General features: G+C 40.5%; 1 protein-coding gene across 1 annotated transcript in view; it reads left to right on the forward strand.

The window, feature by feature from the left end:
• The window catches only part of LOC130362524 (kinesin-like protein KIF28), a 157,841-nt gene that overhangs the window by 110,902 nt on the left and 27,909 nt on the right, over positions 1-19,030 (forward strand). The window contains exons 16-17 of the mRNA XM_056567162.1: positions 16,959-17,077; positions 17,207-17,314. Coding sequence (XP_056423137.1) covers positions 16,959-17,077; positions 17,207-17,314 — 227 coding nt within the window. The remainder of the gene's footprint in view (positions 1-16,958; positions 17,078-17,206; positions 17,315-19,030) is intronic.

Here is a 19,030-nt window from a genome sequence, read left to right on the forward strand (position 1 = left end):
CTGGGCTGATGTGGTTGACCCCCGCACTCACTCATTTCCCACATTTGAACAATTGGCCACTCGCTAAGATCTCCTTGCCTCTCAGGAAGCACACCACACACAACATTGTCGTTACATCCCCTCTAGACAAAGCTCTCTGATGGTCTCCCTGCTTACAGGTTTTGAGAAGTTGTGTAGGGGTGGTCCTCAGTCAAGGGGACTACTCTCCAGTATATATTCTTTTTTGTTGTCTCCTCTGGATGCCCCCCCCCCCTTCTCATAGATATATGAGGTGATGGGAGGAGGCTCTCGATACTTCTATCACTCTCCCTCAATGGCGGTTCATCTGGGAGCGAGCTTCCGAGGCCTCTATCTGTACGGCATACAAGGAGACACAGCTTAAGATGCTCATGGGATGGTATCATACTCCGGCTTTGCTTAACAGGCTAAATCCTACCGCAATGCTGGTGATGTGATGTGGTGTGGGTTTGGGTACTGTCTTCCATATATTTTGGTCTTGCCCATTGATAGTTCCTTATTGGAACCGGGTGAGGGGGTTAGTCCATGCAGTTCTGGGAGGTACGGTCCCCTCTGACCCTTTAGTCTATCTACTAAACCTGTCAACTAGGGTTTTAGCCAAGAAACTGTTCAAACTCTTCCTACATATAGTCCTAGCGGCTAAACCCCTCATTGCCAAACACTAGAAGCGAACTAAACCCCTGTCAGAGGATGACCTCTTACCTAGGATATGTGAGATTCGCTCCCTTGAATTTCTTACTGCCTCTTTGAACAACACCATTCCGACATTCCTATCTATATGGGACCCGTGGGACGGATTCACGGACAGACAGCCCCAATGAGCTTACCCCTTCTTTCTTTTTCTAGTTTGGGCGTCCTTCTTCCCATTTCTTCTCTGTTCCTTCTTCTTTCTTTCACCTAATGTCGTCTCCCCTCACCTAATGTTCTCTCCCCTCCCCCAATGTCGTCTCTGTTTTTGTGATGTTGGCCTGTCCCTTTGTGTTCCCTCCCCCACCCTTCCCCACCTCCTGTTTTCTCTCCAACTTTGTAGCTTACCTTGCTTTAATGTGCATTGTTATGTTGATAATTTTTGCTTTAAGACTGTTTGATTCTTATGGATTTCAGGGATTTGTATTCCCTCATTTGCAGTTGGCTTATGTTTTTCTGTTACTATTGTAAAACTCTAATAAAATTTTACAGTAAAAAAAAAAAAAAAAAAAAGAAAACCTGCAAACAATTTACATAAAACAGAGGTTAAATTAACAGGCCTATAATTCCCAGGGTCACCTTTTGACCTTTTTAAGTATTGGCACCACATTTGCCATGCGCCAGTCCTGAGGAACAGTCCCTGTCACTATAGAGTCCTTGAATATTAAAAATAGGGGTCTGTCTATTATATTACTTAATTCCTTGAGAACACGGGGTGAATGCCATCTGGACCTGGTGATTTGTCTATTTTGATTTTTTTGTAGGCGGCACTGTACTTCTTCCTGGGTTAGACAGGGGACCTGTACTGGGTAGTTTACCTTATCTCGCTCTATTTCACCTGGCATTTCATTTTCCTTGGTGAATACAGTGGAGAATTATTTGTTAAATATATTTGCTTTTTCCTGATCCCCATTTATAATTTCTTCCTCATCATTTTTTAAAGGGCCTACACTTTCATTTTTAACTTTTTTTTTTGTTGCTATTTATATAGTTTAAGAACATTTTGGGGTTAGTTTGACTCTCTTTGGCAATGAGTTTTTCTGCCTTTATTTTTGCGGCTTTTATCAGTTTTTTTAATGCTTCTTCACTGCTGTCTTTTTTTAGTAGTCTAAATGCTTTATTTTTGTAATTTATTTCCCCCTTAACATTTTTATTCACCCATGTTGGTTTTCTTTTATTCCTGACCGTTTTATTCCCATAAGGTATGTACATTTTACAGTGATAATGTAAGATATTTTAAAGAGTCATTTAGTGTCAGTATTCTTGTTTTTGAGGACATTATCCCAATTTATATTGTTAAGGGCTTCTCTGAGTTTATCAAAATTTGCCTTCCTAAAGTTCATTGTTTTTGTGGCCCCTCGAGAGATTCCCTTATTGAAGAACAAGTTATAATATATTATATTATGATCACTATTTCCTAGGTGTCCTTCTAGTTGCACATTAGTTACCGTGTCAGGTCTGTTGGTTAATATTAAGTCCAGAAGGGTACCCCCTCTGGTCGGGCCTTGCACAATTTTGGACAGATAATTGTCTTTAGCTAAAGTCAGAAACCTTTATGAGAGTCACAGAAACTGCAATGAAATGCCAGGTGATATACAGCGAGATAAGGTAAACTCCCCAGTAAAGATCACCTGTCTAACCCAGGAAGAAGTACAGTGCCGCCTACAAAAAATCTAAATAGACAAATCACCAGGTCCAGATGGTATTCACCCCGTGTTCTAAAGAAATTAAGTAATTTAATAGACAGACCCCCTATTTTTAACAGGGACGGTTCCCCAGGACTGGCGCATAGCAAATGTGGTGCCAATATTTGAAAAGGGGTCAAAAGGTGGCCCCGGGAATTATAGGCCTGTTAGTTTAACCTCCGTTGTATGTAAATTGTTTGAGGGTTTTCTAAGAGATGCTATTTTGGAGTATCTTTATAAAAATAAATGTATGACTCCATATCAGCATGGGTTTATGAGGGATCGGTCCTGTCAAACTAATCTGATCAACTTTTATGAGACGTGAGCTCCAGACTGGACCAGGGGGAATCGCTGGATGTCGTATATCTGGATTTTTCCAAAGCATTTGATACGGTGCCACATAAAAGATTGGTGTATAAAATGAGAAGGGTTGGGCTGGGGGGAAATGTGTGCACGTAGTAACTGGCTCAAGGATAGGAAATAGGGTGATTATTAATAGTACTTATTCTGATTGGATGACTGTTACTAGTGGGGTACCACAGGGGTCTATTTGGGGTCCTATTGTATTTAATATATTCATGAATTACCTTGTAGAGGGGTTGAATTGTAAAGTAGCAATCTTTGCAGATGATACTAAACTCTGTAAAGTGGTTAACACAATAAAGGACAGTACACTGTTACAAATGAATCTGGATAGGTTGAAGGTTTGGGCTGGGAAGTGGCATATGAGGTTCAACACTGGAAAAGGACTTGGGAGTCTTAGTTAACAGTTAATTTAGCTGTAGTGACAAGTGTCGAGCAGCTGCTGCCAAAGCAAATAAAATCATGGGGTGCACCAATAGGGGCATAGATGTCCACAACAAGGAATAATTCTACCACTGTACAAATCACTAGTCAGACCATGCATGGAATACTGTGTACAGTATTGGGCACCAGTGTACAAGAAATATATAGTGGAGCTGGAGAGTGTTCAAAGACGGGCAACCAGGGTAATACGGAGAATGGGAGGACTACAGTACCCAGAAAGATTATCAGAATTGGGGTTATTCAGTTTAGAAAAAAAAGAAGGCTTAGGAGTGACCTAATAACTATGTATAAATATATCAGGGGGGTGTAGAGAGATCTCTCCCATGATCTATTTATATCCAGGACTGTATCTATAACAAGGGGGCATCCTCTACGTCTTGAGGAAAGAAGGTTTTTACACCAGCACAGACAGGGATTCTTTACTGTAAGGGCAGTGAGACTATGGAACTCTCTGCTAGATGAGGTGGTCATGGGGAACTCTGTCAAATAATTCAAAAGGAGCCTGGATGCATTTTTGGAGAGTAATAACATTGCTGGTTATGGATTCTAGATTTATATGGACAGAAGGTTGATCCAGGGATTTATCTGAGTCGGGAAAGAATTTTCACCTCTAGTATGAGTTGTTGTTTTTTTTTGCCTTCCTATGGATCAACTCAGTAGGGACCCATTAGGGATATAGGTTGAACTTGAGGGACTCTGGCCTTTTTTCAACCTTATGAACTATGTTACTATGTAACCAAGGATTTTTCAGAGGTTTTTTTTATTGGGTTTAGATCAGGACTGAGCTGGCCTTTTCATTGTTTCAATGTTTTCTGTTTCAAGGAGCTGCTTTACCCATTTTGCTGTGTGACAGGGGGCATTGTCCTGCATGAAAATTGGTGGCTGATTGAGTGGTGAATGGAAGGAAGGAACCATGTGTTGTTGAAGAAGGTTCTGATACACACTTACATTCACTCTGCCATGTAGCTGTATGAGAGGTCCAACTCCTGCTGCAGAAAACATTTCCCAAACCATGACACTTCCTCCTCCACCTTTCGCTGACTTCTTTACATACTTTGGGTTCAGTCTATCCCCAGTTTGTTGACGAACATAATATTTCCCATCAGATCCAAATACATTAAACTTACCTTCATCACTAAAATGAACTCTGGACCACTTCTCCTCTGTCCACACAACATGCTCCTCAGCAAAGGTGAGTCTAGGCTTTTGATTCTTTCTGTTAATAAGAGGTTTGGTCACTGCAGAGTGGGCTTTCTATCCAAATGCTCTTCAACCTCCAGACACTATATGACGAGACAGATCCTTACCATGTTCAGTGGTGCACTGGCGAGCAATTCCAGCTGCAGTGTTGAAACGATTACCCATGGAGATTCCCTGCATTATCCTGTCCTCTCTTGCATTTGTCCTTCGAGGGCGACCAGCCTTCTTGGGGGGACTTGAATAAGTTTGTGATGTTGCAAAGATGCAATATTCTAGAAATCACAGACTTGGAACAACCAAATTCTCTTGCTATGGCTGAAAGGGTCACCCCTTTGGCCTTCATCTGGACAACCTGCTGCTGGAGGGTTCCAGTCACTTTGGAACGGCACACAATGTTTGCAAAGTCAGTGAAAACTGGAAAGTTAAGCTGCCAGTTAAATAGGGTTTGTCAGATCATTAACCCTTTAAGGACCCGGGCTTTTTCCATTTTCAATTTTTCCTCCTTAACTTAAAAAAATCATAACTTGTTAAAATTTTCACCTAAAATTCTATATGATGGCTTATTTTTTGCGCCACTAATTCTACTTTGTTATGACATTAGTCATTTTACCCAAATATCTACGGTGAAACAGGAAACAAAATCAATGTGCGACAAAATTGATGGAAAAACACAATTTTATAAGTTTTGGGGGCTTCCGTTTTTACGCAGTACATTTTTTGGCAAAAAATGACATGTTATCTTTATTCTTTAGGTCCATACGGTTATCATTAATACATGCAGGAAAATGTATACGTTTAAAATTGTCATTTTATGAGCCCTATAACTTTTTTATTTTTCTGTGTTCAGGGCGCTATGATGGCTCATTTTTTGCATTGTGATGTGAAGATTTTAGTGGTACCATTTTTGTTCTGATCAGACTTTTTGATCACTTTTTATTCACTTTTTTGTGGTATAAAAAGTGATCAAAAATGCGCTATTTTGGACTTTAGATTTTTTTTGCGCGTACGCCACTAAACGTGCGGTTTAAAAAGCGGTATATTTTTATAATTTGGACATTTCCGCACGCGGCGATACCACATACGTTTATTTTTATTTACACAGGTTTTTTTTTATTCTTGGAAATGTCGGGTGATTAAAACTTTTATTAGGGAAAGGGATAATTGAAAGGGTTAATGATTTTTTTTACACTTTTCTTATGCAATATTATAGCTCCTATAGGGGGGCTATAACATTGCATTTACTGATCTTTAACACTGATTGATGCATCCCCATAGGAATGGATCAATCAGTGTTTTCGGCGATTGATTGCTCAAGCCTGGATCTCAGGCTTGAAGCATTCATTCGGCGATCGGACTGCAGGAAGGAAGGTAAGAGACCTTCCTCCTGTGCTACAGCTGTTCGGGATGCCGCGATTATACCGCGGTGATCCCGAACAGCTCCCTGAGCTAGCCGGGCACCTTTACTTTAGTTTTTAGCCGTGCGCTATTAGCGGCGGGTCCCGGCTTCACTATGACGCCGGGCCCGCCGCGATATGATGCAGGGTCACCCATGTGACCCCGGGTTATATCGCAGGACCAGGACTCAGGGCGTAAGTTTACGCCCTGGGTCCTTAACAGGTTAAGGAAATTAGCACCAGTTGCCAGATTAACACCAATAACTTGCAGGTATCTGAAAGTGTTCTCTAATTTTGTTCAGTGTTCTTTTTTAATTATTCTGTGCTTTAGAATAAATACAATTTATGAAATAAGCTTAAAATACTGCTATTTTACTCATGTTAGGATATATTTACATAGGACTACACTATGAACTTGACATTTAGGAAATTGTGTTGTTGTTCATTCTCTAATTTTGATCTCCAGCGTATCTTATTAGTAGCTTTTAATAACTCTCTTTTTCATGCAGAGAAAATAATAAACATTTGATTTTGTCATTCATTTTTTTGAGTTTTAAACATAAGCTATTCACCAATCAGCAAATATAACACTATATCTTCATTCTGTGGGTCTGTAATTGTGCTATTACAGCGATACCAAATGTATAATTTTTTTTTTACCTTTTACTACTTTTGCATAAAACATAAATTAAAAATAAAATATTGTTGTCACATTACAAGACCCTTAACATTTTGCCTGACTGCACTATGTAAGGGCTAATTTTCTATGGAAAATGTATTGGTACCAGTTTGGAATAATACTGAATTTCTCGTTGTTTGCTTTCCGTTTTTCGTGAGCAGGATTAACCATATACGGCAATAATATGTGTTTATTTTATTTATTTAATTTTATGTAGAAAAAGGAATTACATTTTATTTTTTTAACTAGTCCCACAAGAGGATTTTGGAAGCCATCAACAGATTGCCTGGGGTAAACTGTGCACACAGGGTTAATCTACCAAGAACAAAGGTTTCTCTGCTTCTGTTAGCTACAGCGGCATCCGTAGCTGCCGCGATTCCTGCATGAGAGACCTGTGCCGCCTTATTCAAGCCCCACCATAAAAATTGTGGTATAGAATAAGTACCATTAACCCCTTTTCGTCTCCTGACATACCTTTACATGAGGGAGTATGGTGTGGGCTTGTACACCAGTGAAAACATGCCAACTCTCTGCCTAAAACACGCCCTGTGGCACACTAAGCAAAAAAGCTCAGGTTTGTTTTTGAAAGTCACTTCATAAATGCGCCGATTACACTTGTGCATGTCTAATGCACCTTGTTTACATGCTTATAGGCCTTGATACATTTTCCCCTAGGAGTCAGTGTGTTCTTGCTTTTATAATGTAACTAATTAGCTAATTAATTTGTAGATCATTGCTTATCAATTCAGTTCTGTCCATTAGGGCCGGGACTTTGTTTAACCTATTGTGTGCTGCTTTCAGACTACAATAAAAGAAGATTTCAGGTGAGCAAATTTTACTCTGACTGGAGCTGTGTAGCATGCTCAAGGATTTCTGCAAGACTCATACAGATTTTTGTAATACATCTTCTGCCTGTAGAAAATACTCTAAGGCCATGTTCACCCATCGGATTTTTCATGCCGGATTCCACCTTGGAATTCAGCATGGAGATTCTGCTGTAGAAGAGTCCTTTTGAATTCAACAGGATTCCATGCCAGATGTTTCCGGCATGGAAATTCCATTTTCCATGTCTGCACAAAGAATGAACATGTTCATTCTTTCTGGGACTCCACACAGAATGCATAGCTGTCTATGAGATGGCGCATTCCTATGTAGTCCTAGTGCCGGCATAAACATGAGATTCTCCGTGCGGACATTCTGTCGTGTGAGCAATGGAAAATATGCAAAGTCCAGCTTCCTAAAACTTCAATGCTTTATTTCGACCATTAAAATTCAACAAAAAAGTGCATGTTAAAAAGCCAAGAGAAACGCTGACTCGTTTCGGTTTGTAAAAACCTTAAACATAGCGGTATCTCTCGAGGAGAGAGAACGGTTTATATATCTGTTCAAAAATCAAACCAACTGCTAGTATGAGGATACGCCTACCTAGGGGCGAGTATTCATCCTTAGTCACTAAGTGACTACAGGTGTACGAACAGGTACATAGCTCTAATATACAGACTGAATCCAGGAGACCATATAGTATACAGTACAGATAATGTTATATACCCACAATTATAGTGAATCAATATATATAGGAAATTTAATCCCTGTGGGTATCTGGTGTCCAGACAGAGGATCCAAAACGCCTCCCGTCTGAACACCAGTTTATTCCAATCACCACCTCGTCTTGGTGGTTTAACCTTTTCGATCCCCTGCACATTTAAGTTTAGTGGTTCTCCTGTATGTTTTTCAAGCAAGTGTCTATTCTGACACCAGTGTGTAATATTTTAGATAGAGTTTCGTCTTGATGAAGGATAGGAAGATGTTTCAGTACAATTTGTTTAATTTTTTCAAAGTCCGTACTGTATGCCGTACTGGAGGTAAGAGGATCGGTATGAGACCTTTCTTGCATTTCTGATTTATTATTTAGATAGTGGCCTGGGGGTTTGAAGTCCACGATATTTATTGCTTGCTGAATATCGGTTTGTGTGTATCCCCTAAGTTTTAAACGGTGTGTTATATCTTCACAAGTGTTAAGATAATCTTGCTTCTCTGAACATGTTCTTCTAGCTCGCACAAATTCTCAGATTGGTAAGTTTTTTATGACATGTCGGGGATGGCAGCTTCCGGCATGTAGTAGGCTGTTCCCTGCGGTCTTTTTTCTATACAGTTTTGTCTGTATCTGGTTTGTTAGTGTATTGCCCATAAGTGTAACATCCCAAAAATTGGTACTATGGCTATCACTTTGTATGGTGAAACGCAGGTTGTATTGGTTTTTATTCAAAAATTATGGAAATCTTGTGTTTGTACCTCTGTACCGTGGCACACCAGGAGGAGGTCGTCCAGGTACCTGCCGTACCACACAATGAGATGGAAAAATGGGTTAGTGGTATCAAGCAGGAGGACATCCTCCCAGTGGGCCATATAAAGGTTAGCCAGCGATGGTGAGAATTTTGCCCCCATAGGGCATCCAGTGATCTGTAAATGATATTGTGTATTAAAACGGAAAAAATTATGTGCAAGGAGAATTGACAAGATATCCAATATGTATTGTTTTAAGTCTGTGCTATAATTGCTGTATTTGTCAAGATGGTATGCCACTGTTAGAATGGCAAGATGATGGGGAATACACATATATAGCGCCACAATATCAGCTTGTCCGACCAGGTCATATTTTGAATTGCTTGTAACAGGGATTTCGTGTTGTTAATGTAGCCTGGGGTACGTGTAGCAAGCAAGTGGTTGCAGTAAATTATCTAGCAATGCCCCAAGGCGTTCTAGAAGGGAGTCAATCCCTGCCACAATGGGTCTTAAGGGTGGTGGGAATACACACTTGTGCGTTTTCGGAAAAGCATGAAAAATCGGACATAACGGAGCAGATGGTAATAGAAAATCCTTTTGCTGGTTAGTTATGATGTTTACAGATAGTCCTTCCTCCAATAATTTTTCCAATTTCGTAGTAGGATCTGATCGTATGGGTCTATATTTAGAGATGAGCGAACTTACAGTAAATTCGATTTGTCACGAACTTCTCCGCTCGGCAGTTGATGACTTTTCCTGCATAAATTAGTTCAGCTTTCCGGGGCTCCGGTGGGCTGGAAAAGGTGGATACAGTCCTAGGAGACTCTTTCTTAGGACTGTATCCATCTTTTCCAGCCCACCGGAGCACCTGAAGGCTGAACAAATTTACGCAGGAAAAGTCATCAACTGCCGAGCGGAGAAGTTCGTGACTAATCGAATTTACTGTAAGTTCGCTCATCTCTAGTCTATATGTTGTTCGGTCCTGAAGCATTTCTTCAATTAATTTTGTATAGAGTCCAGAGTCCATAATTACAACTGAACCTCCCTTATCCGATGGGCGTATAGTAATATTTGTATTGTTGGTAAGTTCTTTTAATGCATTTCTTTGTTTCCAAGTCAAGTTGTGTGGTGTTTTATTTTTATTAATTTCCAGAGATTTAAGATCTTTTTCTATACGTTGTTGAAATATATCCATCGCCTCACATCTTGAATTTAATAGGATAAAAGGTTGGATTGGAAGTTAGAAAAATATTGTTTGTAGAGGTGATAGGGGAGGGATCAGAAGGTATGTCCTGCAAATCTGAGAGAATCAAGGTACCGTATATACTCGAGTATAGGCCGAGTTTTTCAGCACGATTTTTCGTGCTGAAAACACCCCCCTCGGCTTATACTCGAGTGAACTCCCCCACCCGCAGTGGTCTTCAACCTGCGGACCTCCAGAGGTTTCAAAACTACAACTCCCAGCAAGCCCGGGCAGCCATCGGCTGTCCGGGCTTGCTGGGAGTTGTAGTTTTGAAACCTCCGGAGGTCCGCAGGTTGAAGACCACTGCGGCCTTCAACATCATCCAGCCCCCTCTCACCCCCTTTAGTTCTGAGTACTCACCTCCGCTCGGCGCTGGTCCGGTCCTGCAGGGCTGTCCGGTGAGGAGGTGGTCCGGTGGGATAGTGGTTCCGGGCTGCTATCTTCACCGGGGAGGCCTCTTCTAAGCGCTTCGGGCCCGGCCTCAGAATAGTCACGTTGCCGTGACAACGACGCATAGGTGCTTCTGCGTCATTGTCAAGGCAACGCCTCTATTCCGGGCCGGAAGCGCGGAGAAGAGGCGCCCCCGGTGAAGATAGCAGCCCGGACCACCTCCCCACCGGACCACCTCCTCTCCGGACCACCTCCTCACCGGACAGCCCTGCAGGACCGGACCAGCGCCGAGCGGAGGTGAGTACTCAGAACTAAAAGGGGGTGAGAGGGGGCTGGATGATGTTGAAGGCCGCAGTGGTCTTCAACCTGCGGACCTCCGGAGGTTTCAAAACTACAACTCCCAGCAAGCCCGGACAGCCGATGGCTGCCCGGGCTTGCTGGGAGTTGTAGTTTTGAAACCTCTGGAGGTCCGCAGGTTGAAGACCACTGAGGGCGAATGATGAGAAGAGGATGATGAAGGGGGGGTGTGGGGATGATGAAGGGGGGTGGGGATGATGAAGGGGGGGGTGTGGGATGATAAGGGGATAATGAAGGGGGGATGTGCGGGATGATAAGGGGATGATGAAGGGGGGATGTGCGGGATGATAAGGGGATGATGAAGGGGGGATGTGTGGGATGATGACAAGGGGATGATGAAGGGGGGATGTGTGGGATGATAAGGGGATGATGTGTGGGATGATAAGAGGATGATGAAGGGGGGATGTGTGGGATGATGACAAGGGGATGATGATGAGGATGTTAATGACGGGTCTGGATGATGACAGGGGGGGATGAGGTATTTCCCACCCTAGGCTTATACTCGAGTCAATAACTTTTCCTGGGATTTTGGGTTGAAATTAGGGGTCTCGGCTTATACTCGGGTCGGCTTATACTCGAGTATATACGGTAGCCGCTTGTTCCTGAAAGGAGCTAGATAGAGGCATGCAATTGGTTCCTCTAATGGAAAGGTGGGTTAGATGTCAAATGATCCGAGTTGTTTTGAGTAGTGGTATTATCCTGTTGGAAAAAATGTCTCTTTATGGTAAGTAATCTGACGAAGTTATTAATATCCAATAGGGTAGAATACAAGTCGAATGATTGATTAGGTACGAATGATAAGCCTTTCTCCAGCACTTGTAGTTGTGATTCTGTAATTATATTGGCTGAAAGGTTGTAAACCGAGTAAGCATCTATTTGTACTTGTGTGGATATTTTTTGGTTAGTGGATAAGAATTTCTGGTGTTTCCTCCCTGCCCAGTGCTTCCTTCGGGGCCACCCCAATGTGTTTCTTGGGCTCTGTTCACATGGGGTGTACTTGCGTTTTTTGAGTGATGTATTTGTGAGGGGTTAGTTTGTTGGCGAGCTGACTCTCTCAGGGGCTCTGGTTTGGATTCAGAAACATCTGTGCAATAATCGGTTCCATCCGTATCAGATGAGGAAAAACTGACATTTTTATTTTCCCTACGATCATGTGTATTCCTTTTAAGTATCGATTTGGGTTTGTTATTGTATTTTCTGTGCCAGGTATATATATTGTTTGTTGAGTAATCTTTGAGATCCCTATTAAATTTATGTTTTTTCGTTGCAATGATAGATTCTTCCAATCTATGCAAGAGTTGATTCATATTTTTCTGTAGGTCCTCGAACTCCTTAGTATTTTTATACGTTTCTAAGGAGGCACGTATGTTATTTATAGTCTCCTCCAGTTTATTAATTTTTATTTGTTCTTTTTCAATGAGAAGTGACATAAGTTCGAAGGAGCATTTAGTCAATGCATTATCCCATCTAGTATAGAAATCATCCACATATACAGTAGTAGATTTTTTAAGGATCCTTAGTCCACGAGGAATCATTGATTTCTCTAAATATCGTTTTAATGTTGTGTTATCCCACCATACCCTAAGTTGTTGAGATTTGGCATGCTGTAAATCCCACATTAGGCGTTTTAAGTCAAATACAAATGTGATATCTGAGTCCCCCAGAAAAAACATTTTCTATGCGTTTTAGTCTCATTTTCAAATGTTTAATAGTCAGTCTGTATATTAACATTCTCCTCCATATTCGATTCGGCAATAGAAAACAAATGAATGTAGAAAAAGTATGTATAGAAAAATTAGTAATATCTATTACTCCAGGTAAAATTGTAAATAAGGGTCTATATATTTATAGTTGGCGGGCACGACTCCGATCCGGTTAAGCAATACAAAAAGAAAAAAGAGCAGAGTCAGCTCACCATCTGGTACAATCACATCTCAATCCTGGAGAGTCTGTAATCCTTTCAAGGAAGCACGGAGAGGTAGAGGGCCGGTTCCCAGGTAATCAGCAAATGAAAATATGCAAAGTCCAGCTTCCTAAAACTTCAATGCTTTATTTCGACCATTAAAATTCAACAAAAAAGTGCATGTTAAAAGCCAAGAGAAACGCTGGCGCGTTTCGGTTTGTAACCGGCCCTCTACCTCTCCGTGCTTCCTTGAAAGGATTACAGACTCTCCAGGATTGAGATGTGATTGTACCAGATGGTGAGCTGACCCTACTCTTTTTTCTTTTTGTATTGCTTAACCGGATCGGAGTCGTGCCCGCCAATTATAAATATATAGACTCTTATTTACAATTTTACCTGGAGTAATAGATATTACAAATTTTTCTATACATACATACTTTTTCTCCATTCGTTTGTTTTCTATTGCCGAATCGAATATGGAGGAGAATGTTAATATACAGACTGATTATAACACACTTGAAAATGACGAGAGACTAAAACGCATAGCAAATGTTTTTTCGGGGGACTCAGATATCACATGTGTATTTGACTTAAAACGCCTAATGTGGGATTTACAGCATGCCAAATCTCAACAACTTAGGGTATGGTGGGATTCCACAACATTGAAACAATATTTAGAGAAATCAATGATTCCTCGTGGACTAAGGATCCTTAGAAAATCTACTACTGTATATGACGATGATTTCTATACTAGAGGGGATAATTCATTGACTAAATGCTCCTTCGAACTTATGTCACTTCTCATTGAAAAAGAACAAATAAAAATTAATAAACTGGAGGAGACTAAAAATAACATACATGCCTCCTTAGAAACGTATAAAAATACTACAGAGTTTGAGGAACTACAGAAAAATATGAATCAACTCTTGCATAAATTGGAAGAATCTATCATTGCAACGAAAAAAACATAAATTTAATAGGGGTCTCAAAGATTACTCAACAAACAATATATATACCTGGCACAGAAAATACAATAACAAACCCAAATCGATACTTAAAAGGAATACACAAGATCGTAGGGAAAAGAAAAATTTAAGTTTTTCCTCATCTGATACGGATGGAACCGATTATTGCACAGATGTTTCTGAATCCGAACTAGAGCCCCTGAGAGAGTCAGCTCGCCAACAAACTAACCCCTCACAAATACATCACTCAAAAAATGCAAGTACACCCCATGTGAACAGTGCCCAAGAAACACATTGGGGCGGCCCCGAAGGAAGCACCGGACAGGGAGGAAACACCAGAAATTCTTATCCACGAACCCAAAAATATCCACACAAGTACAATTAGATGCTTACTCGGTTTACAACATTTCAGCCAATATAATTACAGAATCACAACTACAAGTGCTGTAGAAAGGCTTATCATTCGTACCTAATCAATCATTCGACTTGTATTCTACCCTATTGCATATTAATAAGTTTGTCAGATTACTTACCATAATGAGACATTTTTTCCAACAGGATAATACCACTACTCAAAACAACTCACCCACCTTTCCATTAGAGGAACCAATTGCATGCCTCTATCTAGCTCCTTTCAGGAACAAGCGGCTACCTTGATTCTCTCAGATTTGCAGGACATACCTTCTGATCCCTCCCCTATCACCTCTACAAACAATATTTTTCTAACTTCCAATCCAACCTTTTATCCTATAAATTCAAGATGTGAGGCGATGGATATATTTCAACAACGTGTAGAAAAAATCTTAAATCTCTGGAAATTAATAAAAATAAAACACCACACAACTTGACTTGGAAACAAAGAAATGCATTAAAAGAACTTACCAACAATACAAATATTACTATACGCCCATCGGATAAGGGAGGTTCAGTTGTAATTTTGGACTCTGGACTCTATACAAAATTAATTGAAAATTCTTCAGGACCAAACAACAAATAGACTCATACGATCAGATCCTACTAATATCATCCGTACGAAATTGGAAAAATTATTGGAGGAAGGACTATCTTTAAACATCATAACTAACCAGCTTTCCGAAAAAGTGTGTATTCCCACCACCCTTAAGACCCATTGTGGCAGGGATTAACTCACTTCTAGAACGCCTTGGGTCATGGCTAGATAATTTACTGCAACCACTTGCTACACGTACCCCAGACTACATTAAGGATACAAAATCCCTGTTACAAGCAATTCAAAATATGACCTGGTAGGACAAGGCAACTTAGCTATCAGCCGATATCGTGGCGCTATATACGTGTATTCCCCATCGTCTTGCCATTCAAACAGTGGAATACCATCTTGACAACTACAGCAATTATAGCACAGACTTAAAACAATACATACTGGATACCTTGTCCTTTCTCCTTGCACATAATTTTTTCCGTTTTAATACACAATATTATTTACAGATCACTGGATGCCCTATGGGGGCAAAATTCTCACCATCGCTGGTTAACCTTTATATGGCCAACTGGGAGGAGGTCGTCCTGCTTGATACCACTAACCCATTTTTCCATCTCATTGTGTGGTACGGCAGGTACCTGGACGACCTCCTCCTGGTGTGGCACGGTACAGAGGTACAAACACAAGATTTCCATAATTTTTTGAATAAAAACCAATACAACCTGCGTTTCACCATACAAAGTGATAGCCATAGTACCAATTTTTGGGATGTTACACTTATGGGCAATACACTAACAAATCAGATACAGACAAAACTGTATAGAAAAAAGACCGCAGGGAACAGCCTACTAAATGCCGGAAGCTGCCATCCCCGACATGTCATAAAAAACTTACCAATCTGAGAATTTGTACGAGCTAGAAGAACATGTTCAGAGAAGCAAGATTATCTAAACACTTGTGAAGATATAACACACCGTTTAAAACTTAGGGGATACACACAAACCGATATTCAGCGAGCAATAAATATTGTGGACTCCAAACCCCCAGGCCACTATCTAAATAATAAATCAGAAATGCAAGAAAGGTCTCATACCGATCCTCTTACCTCCAGTACGGCATACAGTACGGACTTTGAAAAAATTTAACAAATTGTATTGAAACATCTTCCTATCCTTCATCATGACGAAACTCTATCTAAAATATTACACACCGGTGTCAGAATAGTCCCACGAAAAGGAAAATCATTGTATAATCAACTGTCCCCAAGTGACCTCAGAATGGAACAAAAAAGAAACCAAAATTGGTTGAACTGTACTGGAACATATAAATGCGGCCACACACGATGCAATGTATGCAATAATTCGAAGAAATTCACATCTACATCTACGGGCATAACCTATAACAACAAAACATTTATCAATTGTCATACAACACATGTGATTTATCTGGTGACCTGCATACCCTGCAATTTGCAATATGTCGGCTGCACAACCAGAAAACCTAAGATAAGAATATCCGAACATTTGGCCCCTTGCAACCAATTCTCTGTCCACTCACCTTCTGTATCTGGTCTTACGAGACATTTGTTTGAAAAACATACAGGAGAACCACTAAACTTAAATGTGCAGGGGATCGAAAAGGTTAAACTGGAATAAACTGGTGTTCAGACGGGAGGCGTTTTGGATCCTCTGCCTGGACACCAGATACCCACAGGGATTAAATTTCAAAAATGACCTTTCCTATATATATTGATTCACTATAATTGTGGGTATATAACATTATCTGTACTGTATACTATATGGTCTCCTGGATTCAGTCTGTATATTAGAGCTATGTACCTGTTCGTACACCTGTAGTCACTTAGTGACTAAGGATGAATACACGCCCCTAGGTAAGCGTATCCTCATACTAGCAGTTGGTTTGATTTTTGAACAGATATATAAACCATTCTCTCTCCTCGAGAGATACCGCTATGATTAAGGTTTTTACAAACTGAAACGCATTTCTCTTGGCTTTTAACATGCCCTTTTTGTTTAATTTTAATGGTCGAAATAAAGCATTGAAGTTTTAGGAAGCTGGACTTTGCATATTTTCCATTGCTGATTACCTGGGAACCGGCCCTCTACCTCTCCATGCTTCTTTGAAAGGATTACAGACTCTCCAGGATTGAGATGTGATTGTACCAGATGGTGAGCTGACTCTACTCTTTTTTCATTTTGTCGTGTGAACATGGCCTAACTGGGCTTTAATTAAAAGGCAAGTGGAATGCAAACTGTTGTTCAGGATAGCAATGGCATGACTTCCAGCATGTAATAAGTATATTTGTATGTTCAAATGTGTGTAAACAATACATATAACTAAAAAAATGCTATATTTTTCCACACAGGGGCTATGCACAATAAAACTGGCAAACCTGACCCAAGTGTGCTGGCAGTCTTCCATGACTATATTAAATTGATGCCGTTGGTTGCTGAAGCAAATCAGATGAGTGAAGAACTTATGAAGGTATAACAAGCCACTATTGTATTTGAAATATTCCTTTTTTTTTAAAATAGATCACTTTAATATTGTTGTAACCTAATGTTATAGCAGACATTATATTTATCATATTTTTTTTTTTTTATCTCTGAGCAGGATCTGATATTTGAGCTTAAGGTGAAAAACTTAGCATTGACTGATTCAAGAGGTTATGATCTTCAAAAAGAAATAATGGTCAAAGTGACCAATAAAAGTACTCAACAGGTAAATCAGGTAAATTCAAAAATACACATTCTAGGGGATAAAGTGAAAACTATTATAGGGATTATAAATTAAACTTTTTTGTGACCATCCAGCACGAACAAATTATATTGTATAATGTTAACTGTGAATTTCAATACTGAAGTTGTTTTGTGTGCTACTGTAAAACTCTTTATTTTAACTCTTGCTAAATTGTTTGTTTGTTTTTGAATACAAAAGATGGTTAATATTTATAGTAAGCATGACAAGAGAAACATTGTGGTTACAAAAGAGAAATGCAAAACACAAGTGTGCTCACGTACTGAGCAAGCTTCATAACCGGTGGGTCCCGTTTGCTATCAGCAGCCAGGACCCACGGTTAATGCCGGGATTCGGCGTTCAAGCCGATGCCCAGAGTTAACCCTTTAGATGCTGCAATCAAAGTAAGTGCAGGTTAGCTCAGCGGAACTGATTGAGACATCTGCAGCAAAATCACGGGTCCCGATCAGATAGATGGATGACGGGTGGGCCCTTATATGCCTCCTTGCTGTTCGATCAGTGCTCTGGAGCTCTGGCCAGGCTCTGCAGGCTAGAGCACCGATAACACTGATCAATGCTGAGCCAAATCTGTATGCAATTGCAAGATTGCATGGTACAGCCCCCTATGGGGACTAAACAAAAAAAGTGAAAAAGTAGAATTTTTTTTTATAAAAGTGAAGTAACCACTTCCCTAAAAAAAAGTTTGAATCATCCCCTTTTTCCATTGTTTTTTTTTAAATAAAATAATTTTATCAAAAATAAACATAATCATAAGTGGTACCACTGCATGCCTAAATGTCCGAACTATTAAAATATAAGGTTGGTTAAACGGCAAGGTCGATGGTATACATTACCCGTACACATACATGATGGCGTACACGTAAAAAAAAAAAATCCAAAATTGTGCATTTTTGGTCACTTTATATACCATAAAAAAAATTATAAAAAGGGATCAAAAAGTCCCATGAAAACAAAATTGGTCCCGATAAAAACTAGAGGTCACAGCGCAAAAAATGAGCCCTCATATAGCCCCATATGTAGAAAAATAAAAAGTTACAGGGGTCAGAAGAAGAAGAAGAAGAATAAGACATTTTTAAGCATAAGAAATGTTGGTGCATGTAGTTATAATTTTTTTTAAACCAGTAAAATAAAATAAAACCTACATAAAAAACAAGCCCTTATAGGGTTCTGTAGGTGCAAAATTGAAAGACAGCACAACCTCCTGCACGGAAGAGAGCCGCGGCCCCATGCGGGGGATCCCGGTGGGCCCCACCATTCGGACCCCCCCCCCCCCGCGATCAAACACTTATCCCCTATCCTGCGGACAAAATGGGCTTGGTCCTTAACGACGCAGGAAGTAAATGTAAGTCTTGGTGAGGTGGTACTTAACGCACCAGGACGTACATTTACATCCTATACATAACTGTGAGCATCGGAGCGATGCTCTGGTCATGCACGGCAGGTCCGGCTGCTGGTAGCAGCCGGGGACCCGCTGGTAATGGCCGACATCCAATTTCCGCCATTAACCCCTCAGATGCCATGATCAATACAGATCACGGCATCTGCAGAAGTGCGGCACTTAATGTGGACGATTGGATCGCCCGCAGCGCTGCCGCGGCGATCCGATCATCTGTAATGGGGGACAGAGGTCCCTTCACCTGCCTCTGTCCATCTCCCGACGTCATCTGCTCTGGTCTGAGA

This window comes from Hyla sarda, chromosome 3 (genome assembly GCF_029499605.1).
Source record: "Hyla sarda isolate aHylSar1 chromosome 3, aHylSar1.hap1, whole genome shotgun sequence".
In the NCBI taxonomy this organism is placed as follows: domain Eukaryota; kingdom Metazoa; phylum Chordata; class Amphibia; order Anura; family Hylidae; genus Hyla; species Hyla sarda.